We start from the raw sequence: 22,325 nt of genomic DNA on the forward strand, positions 1-22,325 counted from the left end.
AGTGGACGCGGGTCATTTTTGTTATGAAAGCCATAGGCAAATGGGAAACCACCTACTGGATGGGTGACTAGAGCAAGTTAACTTAATTCCTTGTGCCTTAGTTTCACCATCTATAAAATAGAGAGAATAACAATACAAACATGGAGAAGATGCTTTTTGTGCCCCTCAGCCCACTTTGAAATCAGCCCAGCAATGGGACAAAGTTCTGGGAAGTTGCTAGCATTCCACCTCAAGCATGATGAGTTACGTAATTCTGCTCTTCTGCCTCAGGACTTTCTCCAGTGGCAGCATAGCCTGGGAAGTATCTGGAAATTCAAATTCCTGGTGACAACCCTTAACCAATGGTGGATGGCAGTCAGTGGATAAATGCCCTAGACTTCACCTTCCTGAAGATAATTCTGAGGCAGAGTCTACATTGTTTCTCAGAGGATTCTCAAGAGGATAAAAAACCAGTTATATAACCAGTTTAATATTCATCCTTCCTTCCTTATCTCCTTCTCCCTGCCTTTATTCCTGCCCCCTCCCTCCCCCTCACCCGATCACATCCCAAATAAACTACTTGCATCCATGCCTGTTTTTAGGAGACCCTAAAGTAGTAAATCTATCAGTTAGGGTCCAGGCAGGGAAAAAAACAAAGAAACAAACAAAGAAACAAACAAAAACAAACCCTTTAAGTTGTACAATTTAAAAAAATTTAGTAAAAGTATTTATGAAGATGAGGTAGGGTTAGGTAAACAACAGATGGCATAGAACCCAAGAACTAGTAAGAGTGGGAACCTGTTACTACCCCTAAGTCTGAGGGAGCCTTGGCCTCCAGTGGAAGGATAAGTGCCAGGACGAGTATGAGGCAAGCAGATACCTCCAGAAGAACGTTTAGGAGGCACTTGCTCTCACATTTATTCAAGTGCCAGCCTGTGAGTGAGTGCCCCTTTACATTTTGCATATTAGGCCTCTGCTTGCAGCACCCTAGTCCCAGCCTTGAAAAGAGGACAACATAGGGTGTCATTTTTCTCTCATCTTTTGATTTCTTCCTGATGCCTCCAACTTGCTGAACCTAAATATGAAATCAGAGCTTAGGGTAGATTTACATCAGCCTTCTAGGAAATGGAAATGTAGAGAATGGTAAATGGAAAATATCCAGTCCAGCATAGTATCTCATGGAGTTAAGATGATTAGATGATTAAGATATAAAGTACTTAGAAAAGTACCTGAAACATGCTGTTGTTGCTGTTATTATCATCCATATGATTCAAAAGTTTAAATACATTATGAGGGGTTCATGGACTCCCTAAAGTACATGTATAGACTGGGTTCAAGAACAAAGAACCTCAGCCTTCAATTAAGTTCTTTTCATCATATGGTGAGCCTTCACAAGCCAGTCTTTAAACTTTTTTCTTCCCTTCTAACTCAGTCTTTCCCAGCCTTTTTACATCATGGCACCCATAGAAAATGGCAATATTTTAAAAAAGAAGAAGAAGAAAAGAAAAGAAAACGGCTATATTCAACACTGGAATGAAGAGATGAGCTACCCTCAACCTGAAGCAAATGGATCAGAAAGCTGACTTGGGAAACAAACTTATCAGGTTGTTTGGTAAATAAAACAATCAGAGTAAAGGAAGTTCAAATTCAGTGAGGCAGTCTGTAGATTTTGAGTATCTATTAATGCCAGGTACTGTAGTGGTCCTAGGGCCACAGTGGTGAATAGGAGAGATGAAATTCTAATCCAGAGAGGTGATAGGGGAGTGGGTGTGTGGTAAGAGGTAACTAAGGCATTTAAGAGGATTGAGATAATGATTCCACTCCTTTTGTGTGGAAGCAAGACTGAGGAAAGAGAAAAGGCAGGGGAATTGGTTACAAGACTATTACAGTGGCTCAGACCAAGGTTGAGTGGTGGAAGTGATGAGAAGGTTAGTTAAAGGGTTAGATTTAGGATATATTTTGAAGATTGATCCCAACAAACTTACCAATGAATCAGATGACAAAGCAACCAAGAGGGCGATGCTGCCACTTACTGAAGTGGAAAAGGTTAGGTGAAAAGGGTTGGAATCCAGGGCACAAGAGGAAGACTGATCCTGGGAAAAGATCAGGGACAGTGGGAAAGTGAACTCACATGGGAAAGGCAGCAGAACTGTCTGGAAGCTGTGTCATTTGAGATTTGGGGTCGTGAATTGGAATTCTTAGTGAGTTCTTAAATAGCACCTAATTCAACTCTACTGAAAATACCTATTTTGTATAAGTGGATTTTTCCCTTATCTTTTACCTGTGCCAATAACTTACATTTACTTTTGTTCTTCTTAATCCTATCTCCTGGCCACTCCACATCCTAAATTTTGTGTTTACCAGTTCCTTAAAATCACATATGTATTTTTTGGTCTCAACAGTTTTTGGTTTTCCCTGTATTTGAATGTCAAAATAGCATCTAAAACTTGGCATTTAACTCAGCATTATGTTTCCAAAAATATATCCATATAATTCCGTGCGTTAATTCATTTCCTATGCTAATTGAATGATGATGCTATAATATAGATATCCATTTTCCTATAGAAACACATTTGGGTTGTTTCTGCTTTTTTGCTATTACTAACAGTGCTGCTGTGAATATTCTATAGTGTTCAAAAGTTTCCCAAGTATATCTATTTAGCAGTGGAAACTGCTGGACCATCAGGTATGTAGGTTTACCTTTACAGGGTTGTGCCTAATTGCTTTTCCAAGTGGTTATTACCAATTCACACTCACAACAGTCAGGTCTAAGAATTCCCACTGATGCACGTACTCTCTAGAATTTGGTAATGTCTGATTTTTAAAAGAAATTTTAATGTTTATTTTGGAGAGAGAGAGGGACAGAGCATGAATGGGGGAGGGGCAGAGGGAGACACAGAATCGGAAGCAGGCTCCAGGCTCTGAGCTGTCAGCACAGAGCCAGAGGCAGAGCTCCAACCGAGGAACCCCCAGATCATAACCTGAGCTGAAGTCAGGTGCTTAACCCACTGAGTCACCCAGGAGCCCCAGTGTCTGACTTTTTTTAATTTTGTCAATTTCTGCATAAAAAAAGTATCCTATTGTGGTCTCTTTTTTATTTCCCAGTGTCATTTCATAAGTTTATTGGTCACCACACTTCCTCTTCCACACTAGTATTTCTTATTTAACTTTTCTTTTCAATAACCCATCAATCATCGAAATCTTCTGCCATCTACATTTTCTCATGAAAGGCACATTACTTTTGATGATTACAGATTATTTTATATTCCCCACATTTATACCTAATATCTTCCCTTTCAGGGCATTTAAGGCATACTTAAGGCATACGGATAAAGTCTAATCAGTAACGCATTTATAAGCCACCTATTAGGTGGATTTGGGGTAATTTTTTCACGTATGGCTAACCCTATCCTTATGATTAAGATCCTCTGTCCTTGTCATTTCCAAGGATCTATCCAATCATTCCTTTAGATCTTTATTCTTACAAATTCTATCTCCTGTACTCTTGTTGGTGACATCTGGAAGGAGGCTCATAGCCTACTCATCTTTAAACCACTATTCCAAGCTCTGTGGGTGTATTTCACACAATTTCGAATGATTTTTGTGTATGCAGACCATTCTGAAAAAATATTGTCCACACTTCCTTTACAGGAGGCCTCAGCACTCAGCAGCTATTTCCTGCCCATCTCTGCCAGTTCACATCGGACGTGAGTTAAGAAGTACTAGTCTCTTACCTGTAGTTAAACAGTAACGGACTCCCTTCTTTTGTTTCACAAAACGCGGTAACAAACTTAATGGAACAGAGCGTAAGGGAGACGGACGACTCAACTCATATAGTAAAAAAAGAGCAGTACACCAATCTACAGCAAAGGCCCAACATTCATGATCATGAATGCTTGTGCACGTTTCCTAAGAGCAAACTATACAAACACAGGCGCCCAAACACAGACACACAAACGAAAACATACCCACGTGCTGATTTTTTTTCCCGCTGCACAAGTTCTTTGAAACGGAACAGGGAAAAATTGTCTTAGCATCCTGTTTCACACTTTCGTCAATAGATTTTCAAGAGGGGGAAAAAAAAAAAAAAAGAAAGAAAAAAAAACTAAAAAAGTTTTTTTTAAGTTATTTAAAAAGATAATAATCTATTTTGGAGTTATGTGCTTTCTTGTCTTTATGCTTTTCTGAGGGTGAGTTAACAGACAGATCTTGCCCATCAGTACTTGTGTGGAAACTGCGACAAGATGGGCGGGGAGGCCTGCCCTGGGGAGGCGGGGCGGTGTGTGACGTCATCGCCACGGGGCGGAGGCGACGGTGTCTGAAGAGACTCGGCGCGTGCTGCCAACGCTGGCCTCCCGGCTTGGAAGCTGCTAGAAGACCAGACGCTGTCCGCTTTCCCTTGGTGGTCCACCCACACCTAGTCCCGCCTGAAGATGGCAGACGATCTTGGAGACGAGTGGTGGGAGAACCAGCCTGCAGGAGCAGCCAGCAGCCCAGGTACCCGCTCTGCCCACCCTGCTGCGGGGCCTCCTCTGAGCTCCCTCCGCCCCACCCCAAGTGCTTCGATAAGCCTCTGCCCCCGTCCGCCTCTGGCGGTCAAAGCGTTTGTCCCCGCGGTGAGGTGCCTACCTGTGGGAGTGCAGGAGCACCGCAGAGGAAGTGGTGCGAGAGCTTTATTACAACGTGAAACCGTGTGACATTAACTCAGTTCTGCCCGCCAGTCAGGAAGGAAGGACCCTTTTCCCAAGCTCTTCCTTTTACATATTTAACACATAAGAGATTTTTCGTGAATACAGGGAGTTTGGGTGTATTGGTTAAGGGTAACTCCTAGATTCAGACTGCTTCTGTTCAAATCGCAACTCTAGCTCTCTTAGACTGTTTTGTCTCCTTTTCCTCATCTGTACGTGAAGGATAATAATGCTAATTGCAAAGATTGTTGTGAAGATTAAATAAAGATAATACAAATGGTGCACTTTAGCGCAGTACTTGGCACCTAATATGTGCGAGGTAAATATATACTGTGTTTTTTCTTGCTATCATCATCATGTTATTTGGACTGTTAGACCCTGAAGGAGGTTTAGATAGAGATCATCCTGTGAACTCAACCATTTTATAGAAGAGGAACATGAGACCTAAAGATGTCAGGTTACTGACTTTGCACTTTTCAGATTCCATAAGGGTTAATATACAGTTACCTTTTTTAATCATTCTCCAAAGTCTGCCTCTCTTCTCTACTAGATTCTAAGATTTTTTAGGACAAAACCAAAATCTGATTCATGTGTACAGTCCACTGGGCAGTGTACATGATTGACACTTGATCCATATATGCTGCAAATATTAATTTTGAAATTATGTGTTGTGAAATATCCATTAAAAAATGCAAAGTTCTACAGCATTGTTTCCAGAAGGGCATCCCTCAGGTACAGACTGAGCAGATGTCATTCTTAAAAAGGTAGCCAGTGTAATACTTCATTAAACTTTCTCTTTTGCAACTTGTTTCTAGGAAATATCATTCTGTGCTTAAAGGTACAAACACTCTTCTTTGCAGGCTGTAGTGTTCCATATTTACTTTAATAACCCTTCCCCCCACCCCCTCAACTGAGGTGTTTAAAGCTATATTTTATGGTGTGATTTAAGTATAGAGGTCTGTTAAGAAATTGAATTCCTTTTGAGTGGTGAAGGGGATCCTATTTCTTGGTTCTAGCCTTGCCTCTTGCCCCTTACCAGCTGTATGTCTCTCAAGTTAGTCACCCTTTAGAAGGAAAGAAATTAATGTGTATTGAGTGTTTATTATGTGCCAGATATTTTCATAAATACAAATTAATTTAATCTTCGTAATATGCTTAAAAGATAAGTGTTACTTTCAATTTTATGGATGAGAATCTAAGAAAAGTTCAGTAATGTTCTTGGAAACATACAGCAAGGAAGAGGTCTAGGATGAAGTTATGCAAGTGTGCCTGAGTTTCCAAGTCACACTTTATCCCCTATTACTATGTGGCTTTGCCGAGCCTCAGTATCATGATATGTAAATTGAGGGGTCCTTAGAGATCATGTTTTTAAGGGTTTTAATCAACCAACAGTTGTAAACATTGGATCTAGTTAGAATTATAAAGTGCTGCAGCCTCCGTCATCTAGGTTGCCAGAATTCCCATCAAGGTAGTAAGTTAGAATCACCCTGCACCTCAGATTCTTTCTAGTTGTATGATTAAGGTTTGAAAATTGTTGACTTGAAGCGTTTCAGGGGCATTTGCTTAGTTAACTGCTTTTAAGCATAGTGAGCATTTAAGCTTCCTTGAGATCTGCTTGATTTTTTACTGGTGATTTGCCTAAGTAATCTGTATTGTATTTCTAAATCAGAAGAAATCACAACTGAACCAACTCAGATTTCCTTATTCTACTACATTAATGGTGTCATCCTAAAATGTGTGAACTATATTTTGTTTTGGAGGTCAAAGGGGAAATAGTGCCTTAAGTCAGAGAAAGGAAAGATAGTTGCAATGATGCCTTTATTCCGTTGTGTGCTCTGCTACTTGCTTATAAAAGTAAACCTATTTCCTTATGATCTGTTTTCCATTCACACTTATGGTAGCAAGAAGCATTTAGTCATTCACTCAATAATCTACATCTAGAACAAAAGCTCAACATTCACAGACATGAATTCTTATGCATGTTTTCCAAGAGCCAACTATGCAAATATACAGATTCCCAAACACTGACACACACTGTGGATGACATCTGTCTAACATATCCAGTTATCTGCTTATTGTCTAAGGAAATCTACTATTTTTGCTGGTCTCATGTCTTCTTAGATGTGGTAAGTGAGAGGCTTTTACTGAAGCTCTCGATCTGTTTATCACCCTTTTTGCATACATCTTAAGGCCTATTCAGGACTTACCATTTTTTTGCTAGAATCCTGCATTGCACTGGAGACCAGCATGGGACCTAGCACCTGGTGTTAGGGAGATGTTAGCTGAATAAGTGCACACATGCCTGCTGGATGCTATAGAGTTCTTAGTGATCATGTATATAGATAGACGTATAGTTTCTCACCCAGTTAAACATTTTTGAGAACAACAGGCCATGCTATTAGAATTTTGCTGGGACTGTCCTAGTCCACCTGGGATGTCATCCTTTTGACATTATTGTTGGTGGTTGGAGTCATGGTCCAGAATAAGACAACCGAGAATTGCCTCTGCTGCAGAGTGTGCAGCCAGTCTGCTTCACACAACAGAACCTAAGAGTCATCTAATGGCATCTGACATTTCATTTTATTTCCTTGTACTTATTTCCTTCCTTCCTGTCCACCTTAGGAAATTATTTGAAGTGATTTATAGTATACATTACATGTATTAGAATCATAATTTCCAAACATTAATGCTAAAGTGAACAGGTAAAATGCCTGAGGTTTCATGTAGTTGACCAAACTGCACTTTCTCAGTATGAAGCTGAAAACTGAGAATGTCATTCCCAGCATGGATCTGGGACTCAAGGAGCAGAGCCAAGAGTTTCTGCAGTTGGAATTGGTCATGTGATTGTTCAATTACTGAAGGGAACATTGATCGTTTTCCCTTTTTATCCCCAAAACTTGCCTATTAAATTACCAAGTCAAGTGTCCAGCAGGCATCTCAGTATACGAGTCTGGAGCTCCTGGGTTGGGTCAGGTCTAGAGTTAGAGATTTAGGAATGACTGGCACATGTATAGCTACTTTTAAAGAGGATATTTTAGCAATTTTCCAAATTCTCAGCCCCTATTTTTTTGAGGAGTGCTTTTCATATGCTTCCCTAGCTCATTCTGAATCTTCAGTGCTACTTTTTACCAAGCATCTAACTAGAAAACTCAAGTGTAAACACACTTCTATATACAGTATAGGGAGACTATAGATAATAATACTAACTTAATTTGTTGAGTGGTTTTTATGTGCCAGATACTGTGTTGACTGCTTTATGTGTACTAGCTCATTTAATCTTCACATGTATACCATGATGTAGTTACTATTATCCCTGTTTTATAGGTGAGGAAATTGAGGCACTAGGTGGTTAAGTGGTTTCTCCAATGTTGTTTATTTAGTTGGTTAAGTTGGAAGGCTGTGATTCATAGGCAGGCAATCTGAAACCAGTCTGTGCACTTAAATTTCTTATAATTATTCTAATTATCAGTGGTAAGAATCTCATCTCTAAAATAACAATCCTTTATCAATTACAAGAGGCTCATAGTTTACAAACCCTTTAGTTTATATGCATCGTTATCAAATTGTGTCTATTAACTCCTACTCTCCCAAAGTTTATTCTTTTAAAGAACATTGACTTCTCAGAGATACAGATAAGTAGGTTGTATCATTGGGCTTTGAGAACAATCTTTGCCAGGAAGTCTAACTTGATCCTAGAGCTCAAGACTCACACACCTGGCTGTCTTCTTCAAGTCTTTGCTTATTTAATAGCAATGTCAAATGAAAATGAGAGCCATCTACTGAATTAGTTGCTTTTTCTTCAGACTTCTCTCTCAGTAAATTAAATTACCAATTACCCAATTTCACAAACAAAAGCCTAGAATATCCTGATTTATTCATTTATTTTTTTCTTTCACCCCTCATGTCTGATCTATCAAGTCTTGTCTTTGCCTCTAAAACATCATAAATCCCTTTTTTTCCATTTTTCTCCTAACTCCCTCAGAATACATGTTATCTATGGTCATCATGCGCCTTAACCACTGCAATAAACTAACAGGGCTCCCAGTTCTGTCTTGTCCTTCTATGGACTGTTCTGTAATTCGCGGCCAGAGTGACCAGAGTGATGAGATCTCATTCCTGCCTAAACCCTCCACTGGCTTCCCTCTGACCCACACAATACAACCCAGGTTACTTACATGACTGGTATCTGCCAAGATATTCTACTACTTACTCCCCTCTAGTTTGTGCTCTTCTACCCACACCAGCCTTTATTTTGTGCCTCAGTAGGCCAAGCTCATTCTGTCTTGGCTCTTTGCAATAGCTATTCCTTTTTCTTTCTTCCTGTATTTCTGATGACTGGCCTTTTCTTAGAACATTAAGACCTCAGTTCAGACATCACCAAAAGAGAAACATTTCCTGGTCAGCCAGTCTAAAATAGCCATCTAGTTGTTCTATTACATTATCATGTTATGGTAATTCTCAGCAGAGCACTTACCACCAACTATTATTTTCCTTGTTAAATTATTACATTTGTTAGTATATTACATTTTCTTGTTAAATTATTACATTCTGGTGTGATCCCACACTAGAATATGAGCTCCCTGTGAGCAGGGATTTGTTTACCTTGTTCTTTGCTGTATCCTCAGTGCCTACATTAGTATCTGGGTCCTAGAGTAGTATCTGGGTCCTGGTACCAGTAGTATCTGGTGCCTAGAGTAGCACTCATTTCATAGCCACATCTTGAAGACCTCAGCACGGGAGTTCCACATCTAAAGAAATTTAATCCACTGGAAGAATTATCAAAATCTTGCCCAGGCGTTTGACAGATTTGGTAGATTCTAGTTCTCTCTTTCTGAAAACACATTGAAAATCCTTGTGTATAGCCGTGTCTACTAACCTTTTATTCTAATCATATTTGTATTTAGTTTTATAAATTTTGTTTTGAAAGGAGAAAACAGAATTTTGCTTTATAATCTGATAATTTCAGGGCACTTGGGTGGCTCAGTCAATTAAGTCTGACCCTTGATTTTGGCTCAGGTCATGATCTCATGGTTTTGTGAGTTCAAGCCCCATGTCAAGCTCTGTGCACTGACAGTGTGGAGACTGCTTGAGATTCACCCTTTCTCTCTGCCACTCCTCCTCTCATGCTCTGTCTCTCTCAAAATAAATAAACAAACTTAAAAAGTAACAATAAACTGATAATTCCTTTTGTTACCTAGAATCAATGTGACTGTTCATTTTGTTTGAGAATGCTGAAACTAGCATTGTAATTTTTGTTGTTGTATTACCATTTTATAGCATTGCCTTCAAATCATTGCTTTATCTGTGAATTCCTCCAAGAGATGAAGAAGTAGGGGAACACCTTGGATCTTTTAAACCTGAATAATTCAAGTGTTTGATTTTTTTTTTTCTTCTTCTCACACTGAAGTTAGACCTTTACAGTATTGATTTTATCTATAAGCAGCCATGCAGAGTAGATGTTGTAAAACATTGCTTCCACGTGTAGAATTTAGACTTGGAATAATTGCAGTAGATTTTGATAACACACAACAGAGAATCAATGTCAAAATCATTTATTGAGCTCTCATGCTTGGCCCTATTTTAGACACTGTGGTGGAATTAGAGGGTAAAACATCTGCTTACATTATGGAATTTATACATTGATATGGTTCAACCAAAATACAAGTGTTATTATTTTAAGACAAATGTTCAAGGGCAAAAAACAGGGACAGGATACATTTTAAAAGCTGAGAGGAAGGAAAGAGAAGAGAGCATGTGCTACATTAACAATCAATGTTCTGTACTTAAAGATTATATAACAAATGGACCCACAGAGAACCTTCATGGGCTAGTTTTACTTTACTGTATACAATTTCCATGGTTCTTACAAGTGATTAAACAAGTGGTTCTTGACAACAATTGTGAGCATTTAAAGATACAAATTTATACATCTTTCTCCAATTACATGCATAGTAGTTCTATAATTTTGCAAACTATCTCTGAATCTCTTGAAAAATACCAGGATTTGGAAGGCCTAAAAATACTTCCATTTCCCCTCTCAGATTCAAAACAACACCGTAAAGTATTTTGTGGCACAAATCCTTTGACCTGTTCTTATCTTATGTTCTTTAGTTGAACACTTTAATGCATTCATAGATTTTATACATTTTACTAAATATCACAAACAGCTTGAAATATAGTTTCCCTATTTTCATCAGCTTTCACAGAATTCTTAATTGAATTCTTAAATTACTAGTATTTCTTTTAAAAATTAGTTGATTAAATTATTTAAGCTCTTATTGAGTTCCTTGCTAGTTTAAATCACACTAGACCAGAGGTCAGAAACCCTCTTTGTAAAAAGCCAGATTGTAAATATTTTAAGCTTTGCTGTGCAGTCACTGTCACAACTACTCAACTCTGCCATTGTAGCATAAAAGCAGTCATACATAATAAATATGTAAACAGATGAGTGTGGCTGTGTTCCAGTAAAACTTTATCTATGGACAATGAAATTTGAATTTCACGTAATTTTCACGTCTTGTAAAATATTCATCTTCTTCTTTTTTTTTTTTTTTTTACTATTTGAAAATGTAAAAACTATTCTTAACTTGCAGGGCATACATAAACAGATGTTTATGGCCACATTTGACTTGTGGGCTGCAGTTTGCATACCCCTGCCCCAAATTCAGTGTCAGAACCTGAGTTGTATGTCACATGTTCCTTAAAATAGGAATTTGAAACATATTCCAGAGAGGATTGCATTTTACATCAGTTACTCCATTACTTAGTCCATTATTATCAGTCATATATTAGATTAGTCACATTCTTATTAAAACAGATACTATATTCCAAATAATTAAAAGGGAATTAGTTCAGAAATCACTGAAGCTAAACAAATGAAGGGCTGAGGAAGGACTCCAGCACAAAAGTTTCAGGTTATTAAAATTCTTGTTACAAATTGGACTTGTTTTTATTCACTTGGGTTTTTATCTGCTTTCTTTTAAAAATTTAACTTAAAATTTATATTAGGATACATTCTTTTATTTTTATTGTTTTTCAGAGGGTCCACATTTCTGCAGAAATAGGATTATGTTCAGGAGACAAGATTCTTCATGTTTCAGTTGTGTTACAGATCAAACACCATTTTGTTGAACTCCAAATAGTATTCCCAGTTGTAAGCTGCTTATGCATTTTTATTGTGTCACGTATTGCTGTAAAATAAGCACGGTTTGGGGTGCCTGGGTGGCTCAGTCAGTTAGTGTCTGACTTCAGCTCAGGTCATGATCTCGCATTTCATGAGTTCGAGCCCCGCATCAGGCTCTGTGCTGACAGCTTGGAGCCTGGAGCCTGCTTCGGATTCTGTGTCTCCCTCTCCCTCTCTCTCTGCCCCTCCATCATTCACGCTCTGTCCCTCACTCTCTCAAAAATAAATAAACATAAAAAAAATTTTTTTTAAATTAGCTTGGTTTTCGGTTTGTGATCCTTTTGTTGAAATAGACTTTGTTATTTTAAAGACTTTTGTCTTAATTGGATTAGAACTGTTACCATTTAAATACAGGATTCTAGTGCTTGCCATAGAAGTGTCACTATTTTCCAACTCTTTTTTAGTACTTTGTACAGTATCTTGTCTTTCTTTTCTTCTCTTTAATTTATGGCAGGTTGGCATGGCACTTTAAGGAGTCTCCTAACCTAGGAGAAAACCATTTAGAAATATCCAACATGCAACATATTTTGTGCTCCTCTACAAGGTAAAAACGTTCCCAGGGTCTTTTGCTTTTCTGGGAATATTTCTGGTGCTTGTTTTTCCTGTTTTATGCTTCTTTTCAATCTGTTCAGTTTCAATCTGTTTTTTTATTTCCTTTAGCATAATTATCAGTATTGAATGTCACCTGGCATAATTGCTTTTCCAGACCCTATCATATACCATTATCATCTCTTAGCACATTTTCTCACTTATATGTTGACTGAATGGCCCTTCTCTCCTTCATTCATTCATTCTCTGTTCACTTAACATTACCTGCATAATGCAGGCATGGCACTAAGCACTCTACACATTTTCCCATTGCAACATCCACCTGTTATTACTCTGCACTTCCTTTTGAACTGTTTCTCTCTTATTTTTATGTTAGAGCTTCATCACCTTCTTTTGTAGTCTACTCCCTTCCACTAGTCTCTTACGGCTTTTCAACTTAGGCTTTTCTGCTTTAGGCTTTTAATTCACCTGACCTCCTCTGCATTCTCCCTCTGCCACTTGCCTGCTGGGACTGCTGCACATCATCTCTCTCTCTAGCTTGCATAGCTCAATGCTACCCAAATTTCCTGTTCCTCCTCATTGAAATTGGAGTGGGCCAGGGGTGTTTGTACAGTGACATGAGCACATTGAAGCAGGCTTGGCTGGATGAGTGTGGAGAATGGTAGTTCCTTTGCTCCTGCTTTCCTGGCTCCATCTCAGGATAGAAGGTTAAAGCGCTGTCCTTCAGGATTTCTTCCAGGATCATGTCTCCAGTTCTTGTTGCAGAATCACAGAGATCCTTGCATCATGCTCTTCATAGAATTTTTTTTCCTGACTGCCGCTTAGTGCAATATACCTCTGTCTCTCATGTCAAAAATGCCTTATTTGTCTGGGCACCTGGGGGCTCAGTCGGTTGAGCTTCCAACTTCAGCTCAATTCATGATCTTGTGGTTCCTGAGTTCAAGCCCCACATCAGGCTCTCTGCTGTCAGTGCAGAGCCTCCTTCGGATCCTCTGTCTCCCTCTCTCTCTGCCCCTCCCCTCTCATTCTAGCTCCCTCTCTGTCTCTCTCAAAAATAAATATTTTTTAAAATGCCTTGTCTTGTAACATTATTGTGTTGCTCTGTCCACACTGAATTATACACATCTTTCTCTTAATTGAGTAAAGAGTTTTAAATGTGATGAAAGAATTACTTTAGCTTACTACTGCCAGGGGAGTGAGTCTCGCCTTGTAGATGACTGGTGGAATTCAACATTCTTAGTTGGACGTATTCATGGGTTATCAGAACTGCAAGGTACCTAAAGAATTATTCAGCTTTTTTGTTTTACATACAAGAAACTCAAGGCCTACAATGATGAATGCCAAGCTCATTGTCAAATGAGTAAAAAATTAGGATTGGAATTTGAGTCTTGCTGAGTTGACTGTGTTTTTCTATAGCACTGATTGGGGAAGTGATGTGATTGAAGAATGTCTGATGGGATGATAAATTGTTGCCTTTTTTTAAACACCCAGGACAGTGATTTGTATCTCCCTAAAAGATCTCAGTATTGGTGACCTTTGACTCTCAAATGTCCTGATTGCTTTAGAAAGCAGAAATGCCGATTTAAAATGGATTTCCTTATAAGTCTTGCAAAGTGATTCCATGGCCGGGCATATATAGAAAGGGCAACTTACTAGAAAAAATGGACAGAAGACTAACTGCCAGTAGTCAAGTGTGTGTATTACACCAGTGATTATCAGGTCCGACACAAAGGATGTATTCAATAGTTACTCATTTTTGTTGTTGCTTTCTTCTTTGTAACTAAGAATTACCACTTTTTTTTCTCCTCCTGGTTGTAAAGAAATCATAGTTCTAGACCTTAAAGTATGATTTTAATTGTGCTGCCATTTTGATGGAAATAATCTGACTTAGTTGAAGCAGATTAGGAATTCTTGCTAGCATATCCTCTTAGCAAAATATCCAGTAAAGTTCTGTGAAATGAAAGAGTTACTTCTGAGTTCACCAGAAAACTTTCGAACCATTCTAATGAATTCAGTCATACCCCATGGTAATGATAAAAGGTCCAACTTTGGAGTGGATTACAAATAGAATGAGGAATTGGAAGAATTTGGGCCATGTACTCCTGTTTGTGTGTATATAAAAATACACACTACTGGTAATACAATCGTAGATGCGCTGCTCTTTTAGGATCCTGTTTACCGGGTCCAGCAACCTGTGAATGCACTATTTGTCATTTTGCCGCTTCACCATTTCTTAGAGAGATGGCCTTTCCTCTTTGGCCTTCATACTGGTAATTTTAGCTTTCCAGATATTTCTGTAGATGGATGTATCCAGACAGTGCATTGGTATGACTTACCTTTTCCCTCCCATGTGGAGGAAAGTGTTAGAGGTGACAGTCCTTATGATGTGTAGCTTCCCACAGCCAGTGTGGTGAATGGACTTATCCATAGGCCCTGGGGGAGCTTTAGGGAAAAGCTTAGTGTTGCCTGTAGATTTTGGTTTGGGGATCCGTGTTGGGATTCTCTGCTTGCATACCTCCTTGATCTTGAATTAAACAGAAGAACAAAAGGTAGTTAATGGTACAGCTGGTGGAGAACCAGACATTGTACAGGACATAGAGTCAGCCTGGGATTTGACTTCTTTGGAAACACTAGATTCTGGGGACACATCAGATTAAAGACTGTCAAGTTGAAGAAAAATATTTACTAAAGCAATTCTGCCAGCATGTGTTGAGTGTGCTGTGTGCAAGGACCTCAATAGTAGATGGTACTAAATATAGAGATAAATTGGTTGTTTCTTGCTTTTTGGCAATCGTAGTGTAGTGGGAGATAAGCAAGAGTAGTGCCCAAATTAATCTCAAAGGGTCATGAGATTGTCAGGGAAATATTAATTTCAACCAACGGGTCTAAGAGAGCTTCATGAAGAAAGTAGCATTTGACTTGAGTCTCTAAAAGCAGGAATGGGAGGGTAATTTTAATAGCAGGAATTTTTAATAGCAGGAATGGGAGGGTATTCTAGAGTAAAGGAATACTTTTGGCACCGGGATGAGAGAATATTTTTGGCAGTGTCACTGAAGTAGGAAATTGGGCCCAGTTGAGAAATGGAGTGACTTCAAATTAGGTTGTATTCGACAGGCAAAATCGGACCGTAGACAGGCCTAGATAGGGAAAATTGTATGTGATTCTACAAACTCTATGTGTTGGGGGAGGGGGGTGGTATGGAGTGGATAGGAAGGACAAAGTCTGGGGGAAGACACATTGTGGAGGTAGAATTGTATTAATATTTGTTCTCTGTTAATATATAAGGAGTGAGGGAAGAGTCACAGATATGTTGAATGATCTTGAGTGGGAGAGTGAGTTGTGGAGTGTGAAAGAGTAAAGGCTTGATTGAGTTCATACTCAGAGATATACTCTTATTTTCATCTATTAGGGAAAAATACTCTTGGATAAAAATACTTGTAAAAAAGATGGGAAAAATATCTCAGCTAACTGTAGTTCTCCCATTGTAATCCATATTTGGTGATGATGATTATTTTCTCCCTCTTTGGTTGCATCATCCTTTCTTTACTATGAGCTGAAAAATATAAATTTTTTAGGGATGCCTGGGTGGCTCAGTTGGTTAAGCGTATGACTTCGCTCAGGTCATGATCGCATGGTTTGTGAGTTCAAACACCGCATCAGGCTTTCTGCTGTCAGCACAAACCTCATTTCAGATCCCCTGTCCCAGTCTCTCTCTGCCCCTTGCTTGCTCATGCACACTGTCTCTCTCTCTCTCTGTCTCTCTCAAAATAAATAAATATTTTTAAAAGTTAAAAAAATATATAAATCTTTTAAAATGCATTGCGGTTTCATCATAGATTTCTAATACTGATTGTATGGGAATCCTTCTTATATTGTTTTCCATTCTATAGAAATTTGTTTCCATGTTTTTATTATACTGGTAAAATACAGTAAAGTCTTTTTGTTTTGTATAAACACTTGAAATGCCATCTAAGTTTTATAGCAACCATATTTAGATTTTCAAATAAACATTACATGGACTTAGCTAAAAATATGAATCCTTCAATTAAGCATAACTATATGGTGAATATGCTTCATATGCTTTCTTTTGGTACATTTAGTCAATCTTCTGTATGCCTAGCTGCTAGAAGAGTTTTTGCACCTTAGTGTTCTTACTAACATTTAAAAAAAATTACTTTTATGTTTTTTTAAGTTTATATATTTATTTTGAGAGAGAGCGAGCACACGAGAGAGTGCACAAGAAGTGGTGGAGCAGAAAGAGAAGGAGAGAATCCCAAGCAGGCTCTGCTCTGTCATTGCAGAGCCCGATGCCAGCCTTGATCCCATAAACCGGGAGATCATGACTTAAGCTGAAGTCAAGAGTCAGACACTTAAGCAACTTTGCCACCCAGGTGCCCCATCTTATTGACATTTTTTTGATACTTAATCCTAAACATAGCAAAGATATGCTAATACTCTGATATCACTCTCCTCATTTTGTAAATGGTATTCGTATTCCTTCCTTTCATCCTGTCCTTATGGTCTCTGGTGCCAGAATACTCACTCAATATTTTTACCTCTCAAATAGGCAGAATCTTTTTTGTTTGTTTGTTTGTTTTTTAAATAATAAAACTCAGTGCCCAGTAAGGATTTGGTGAGATGGGTGGCCTCAGCAATGACTGGGATAGTAGTTTGGTAGCATGTATCAAGATCCCTAAAACTCACATCCTGTGACTCCCTCATTTTATTGCTAGGAATCTTTTCTAGGAAATAATCAGAGATGAATTACAGATGCATTATAAATAGCAAGGCTATTCATTTGTGCATTATTTATAACAAAAGTTTACACTATTTATTACATTATAATCATGTGAAAGTATTATACTATCTTTAATGATGCTTTTGAAGATATAGGAAAATGTTTATTCAGAAATGTTAAAAACAGGATTAATGTGGGGGAATAGGTTCTACTTACATACATAAGTAGAACTTTTCTAATCCAGAAAAAAGGCTTAGAAAAAAGTTTAGGGCGGAAAGCTGCCACCAAGGGGCAAAAGCTCTTGGGGTTAGCTAGCGAATTATTGTAATGGGATCACAAGTAACTTGTTATATCACCTGCAGGAAATTACTTTCCATCTGATGCCATTATACTATTGTACTTAGATCACAACCTCCACTTGCCCCTTAGACCCTTTGCTTATTACGCAAGTTAATGAGTACTGTCTGATTGTTTTCTCCATGTTCACATGTGTAAGATCTTGTTTTCTTTATGTTCACCACATAGGTAATATCTTTTGAGCTCAATAAATAAGGACATGAAAAACCCTTGTTCGTGGCTCTTATCTCCTCCCAGACATTAGCCTCTCTCATATTCAATTCTGCATCCACTGTCTTGCTAGACAAGAGAGAACTCCAGACTCATACTTTCCGACAGATTAAAAACTATATACATGTTTGAACTCTGTATGTTTGAAGAGAAAATACTAGGAGAAAATATACCAGTGCTGTTAGGGGGTAATTCTGGTTAGTGGAGTTATAGGTGCTTTTTATTTTTCTTCTATTTTCTGTATTCTCTACGTTTTCTATAATAAGTGTACAACTAGGAAAAAACAACACCGAGTTATATTAAGAGATAAAAAAGGAAGGAAACACTTCAGAAATCAGAATACTATGTGAACATCAACCATATTGTCCAAACCATGAACAAGCAGTGGCAGCTGCAACTGAAATGAGTGATGGACTAATTCAAGTTGGCTGATCTTGTTGCCGTAGCATTAATAGTCTTTCCAAGATAGGTTTCTGTGATATCCTTTAGCTTTGTCAAGATTTAGATTGGTTCTCCTACTTAGTGTACAAAAATCTATGTTGGAATCCCATTTAAATTGTTGATTCCTGGGCCTTACCCCTAGAAATTGTAATTCATTTGTCTGTTGATGTGCCCAGACATCCACATTTTTTAAAATTATTTATTTATTTTGAGAGAATGAGAGAGTGTGTGCTTTTGTGCACGTGCATGCAGGTGCATGAATAGGGGGAGGGGCAAAGAGGGAGAGAGAGAATCCCAAGCAGGCTTTGCAGTGTGAGCTCAGAGCCCCATGCGGGGCTGCATCTGATGAACTGTGAGATCATGACCTGAGCCAAAATCAAGAGTTGGATGCTTAACCAACTGAGCCACCCAGGTGCCCCCAGACATCCACATTTTTAGTACACTCTCAGTGATTCATCTGATGCAGGTGGTCAGCCTGCCACACTTTGAAAAACACTGCCATAGTTGAACCTCCTTTAGAAGTAAGCTTTAAGTTTTAGGGTGCCTTGCTGGCTTGCTCAGTGGAGCATGTGACTCTTGATCTCAGGGTTGTAAGTTTGAGCCCCTCATTGGGTATCAATAGAGATTACTTAAAAATAAAAAAAGAAGTTTTTTTTTCACTGGAACCCTGTCTTGCCTGGGTGTGGGAAGTTCAACACTGTGAAGGGCCAGGGCTTCATGGCCCCAGCATTTCATCAAAACCACCTGTAGGGTTTTTTTTAAAACACTGCAGATGTCTGCATCCCATTTTAGAACCTCCTGACTCCGATTGTCTAGGAGTAGGGTATGGGCATGTGAATTTTTAATGAGCACCACAGATTACTTAGAACTTAAATGTACCTGATAAACCAATTGGTATGGAACACAATATGGTACAGCTTCTTTTAAGCTATACTGGTATGCTTTGGTGAAGACAATGTGGCTTGGGATGATGGTCATTGTAGGCTTAGTTGCTGGAAAGTTACTGGGTTCCCATTGTTTCTAGGCCATGAATAGTGCGAGTTAATTTTGTTTTCTTAATAACTTAAATAACTCTCATTTTCACTACATAGTTTTTACCTCTAGATGGCAGCAAAGGATAGTTATTTTATTAGAACAGTCCTAGATGTAATAACCAAATCTTTAAAAAATGATGCTGTGGGTTTTTTTCCCTCCATATGAATTTTATTCTTGGATGTATTTCAGTAAATGAGGTATGGAACTTCAAAATGTGTCATCTCTTGGATAGTTTTTATAGAACATTATGTCAAATAGTTCCAAGAAAGTTTTATCCAAATTTGGAGTGCATATTGCAAGAGGAATCCATGCATATGTCTGTTTTAAGACCACACAGTGAACATTCTGCTCAGAGTTGTAGGCTCCTGGGTTTCATCAGAAAGCAGATGTCTTGGAGGAGATTAAGCAAGTTGGAAAACTCATTCACAGAAGAAAAGATGTTTTAATGTTTTAACTCAGTTCAACATGGAGATTGGGATTTGGAATAGATTACAGGTCTGAAGGATGCCAAGTTCAGTAAGGCAGCGGCATTGGTTTTATCTAGGGAGCAGTAGAAAGAAAAGGAGTATATGTGTGGAATGTATTCACTAAATTCTTAAAATGTTGGCTTATTTGGTCCATGATTTCTTAAAAGAAACCAAGTGGTCTACAAGACACTCTAGTTACAGTAAGTCATCAAATGGCAGTGAGACTTTGTGACCAAAGGAAGTACAGAAGGGTGAAAATATTTTCTTTTATTTGAAGTCATAATTCAATAGCCCAATTTCTACCTGATCCTTGTGCTTTTTCATATTATCATAGAGGGCAAACATCTAAAAGTATACCAGGTCAGAATCAGCATTTATGGGGGAGCTATTAGATCCTTGTTAGACAGCTGGAGTCAGGATGTTTCCCTTTCTCTAAATGAAATTCTTTTGTAAGTGCTTTGAACTTTTTGGTGTTGCATTGGCAACATATTGTCTAAGAAAGCAGTGTTGTCTCAGGAGTGTTCCTGACTACAAGGACTGCAGACCTCTCATTACACCTTTAGCTGTGGAGTGAAGGCTCCCAGAGACTTCCTATCATTTGTGGTTTTTGGGGTGACGCAGTGAGGGGCAGATTCAGGGCTGCCTGACTCCCTTGGGGACCCAGCTGTGTTATCAGAATGACAATATTTAGTATTTTGGTTTTTATCTCTTTTTAATGGGAAAGGACACAAGTATTTATGATATATGTGGTGATGAAAGGGAGGAAATGATAAACTAGAAAAAACATCTTTGAAATATTATTGCCTTTGTGTGTGTGTGTGTGTGTGTGTGTGTGTGTGTGTGTGTGTTTTGTATTGTTTGGTAAATCACTACTAATTTGTATAAAGAAAAAAAAGTGGAAATAATAGATAATGAATATGGCAGATAGCCCAGAGTTTCATATGCTGCTTTGGCTTTTTTTTTTTTTTTTTTCTTGACTTTCTCCGAACTTTCTCATTATGCAATAAAACTTTATCACTAAACATTTTACAGTTTTATATGGTAAGAGGTCTTTCAAAAGGAAATTCTGCAGTTGGATTAGCTCATTCCTGTTAACCTCCTGCAAGAGAGCACTTGGTTTTAAATAGAGTTGCAGCACTATGATTTACGTTAAAGAGTTGTCCGATTTCTGAGGAAGTTGGAGGAAATTGATGCCTTTATTTTATAATGTAACATGGTTTGTGGTTGTACCTAGTCACATCCCAATCTCTCTGTGGTAATTACACCATGGGCAGTGAGGGAGTCTGAGAATAAACATTGAAATATAGTTTTCAAAAATCCTTCCTAACCCAGTTGCTTCCATTTGGTGCCCAGACACATAGCATCTCATGTAGAAATAGTATGCTAAAATAAATACACTAACCTTGAACTTTTGTCTTCTTTGTTTGTCCCCTTTGTTGTTGTTGTTGTTGTTGTTGTTGTTGTTTTAAGATTTTATTTTTAAGTAACCTCTATACCCAACATGGGGCTTGAACTTAGAGCCCCAAGATCAAGAGTTGCACACTCCATCAACTGATCCAGCCAGGCACATGTCCCCTTTCTTGTTATTCATTGTCAGATTTTTTACCTCAGATATTTTTTTCTTTTTTGGTACTCTTCCCACTCTCTCCTCCTCATATCTTCATTTGCAACCATTTAAGGTTTTTTTGATCATTCACAGGCTGACAGTTTACAACAGCCTTGGGTTAGTGGCTAGAGCAGAGGCTCTGGTGCCAGATAGACTTGGGATTGCATTCCATTTCTGGCATCAACTAGCTGTGTGTCCTCAGGCAAGACTTCAGACTTGCAGACTTCAGCTTCCTCATCTGTAATCCTTATCTGGAGATTAGAGTACCTACTTGCACGTTCTTGGGGGCGGGGTGGGGGGGGACCTATGGCACATCAAAGTTCCAGATAAGTGTTTGCTGTTAACAATGTTAATGTTATGAAGTTTGTCTTCTTCCTTATATCTCTTAAGATGCCTATTTCTTGATAATCATCATAACTTATTTTCTTTGGTTATTTTAACTTTCTTACTTTTCTGCTTTACCCCTTGTTTTCCCCCTCTCTAATTAATTATTGGAGACATGTTCCCAAACATAGGGGTTGAGGCAGCTGACAAGCAATGATGTTTACTGGGCCATGTTTCTAACCAATCTGACCCACAATTGTCCCTTCACACAATCTGCCCCTTCACACATTCTTTTCCTTCTTTATCCTACTTGGTGTGATTGTTATGAGTCTTTCTTTTTTAGAGTTTACCTGAAAAGATACTATTTTCTACTCTTTCTTCTTTTCTTATCTCTTAATTGAAAAAATGAAGCAGTTACAGCACCTGTAAAGTCCTTTGGCCCTGACATTCTGTGAGTCTATGAAAAGAACAAATGCAAGCCCGCTGTGCCCACCTGGTATGTTGTTAGCCACATGAGCCTTTGTTGAACACCTAACCACCAGCAGTATTTACATTCTGGGTAATGTAGTACAGTGGCTTTTAAACTTTATAAGCCCAAGAATGAAGCAGGCAGGTTGTTTAAATGCAGATTTCCAGCATTGGTTTCCAGATGTCTAGGCACATGGAAATCTGTGGAGTCCTGAGTGATTCTTATAAGGGCGATCAGTGACTGCATTTGAGAAACATTGATATGAGTTTTAAAAATAAA

The 22,325-nt window shown here is 38.5% G+C and overlaps 2 protein-coding genes across 2 annotated transcripts in view; one reads left to right on the forward strand and one right to left on the reverse strand.

The window, feature by feature from the left end:
* Positions 1 to 4,248: 4,248 nt before the first annotated feature.
* The window catches only part of CMSS1 (cms1 ribosomal small subunit homolog), a 380,113-nt gene continuing 362,036 nt past the window's right edge, over positions 4,249 to 22,325 (forward strand). The window contains exon 1 of the mRNA XM_049629350.1: positions 4,249 to 4,476. Within this exon, the coding sequence (XP_049485307.1) occupies positions 4,413 to 4,476 (64 nt within the window). The 5' untranslated portion in view covers positions 4,249 to 4,412. The remainder of the gene's footprint in view (positions 4,477 to 22,325) is intronic.
* FILIP1L (filamin A interacting protein 1 like) overlaps positions 10,179 to 22,325 on the reverse strand; it is a 115,925-nt gene continuing 103,778 nt past the window's right edge. Inside the window, exon 5 of the mRNA XM_049629340.1 lies at positions 10,179 to 14,923. Coding sequence (XP_049485297.1) covers positions 14,732 to 14,923 — 192 coding nt within the window. The 3' untranslated portion in view covers positions 10,179 to 14,731. The remainder of the gene's footprint in view (positions 14,924 to 22,325) is intronic.

This window comes from Panthera uncia, chromosome C2, assembly GCF_023721935.1.
Source record: "Panthera uncia isolate 11264 chromosome C2, Puncia_PCG_1.0, whole genome shotgun sequence".
Taxonomy (NCBI): Eukaryota; Metazoa; Chordata; class Mammalia; order Carnivora; family Felidae; genus Panthera; species Panthera uncia.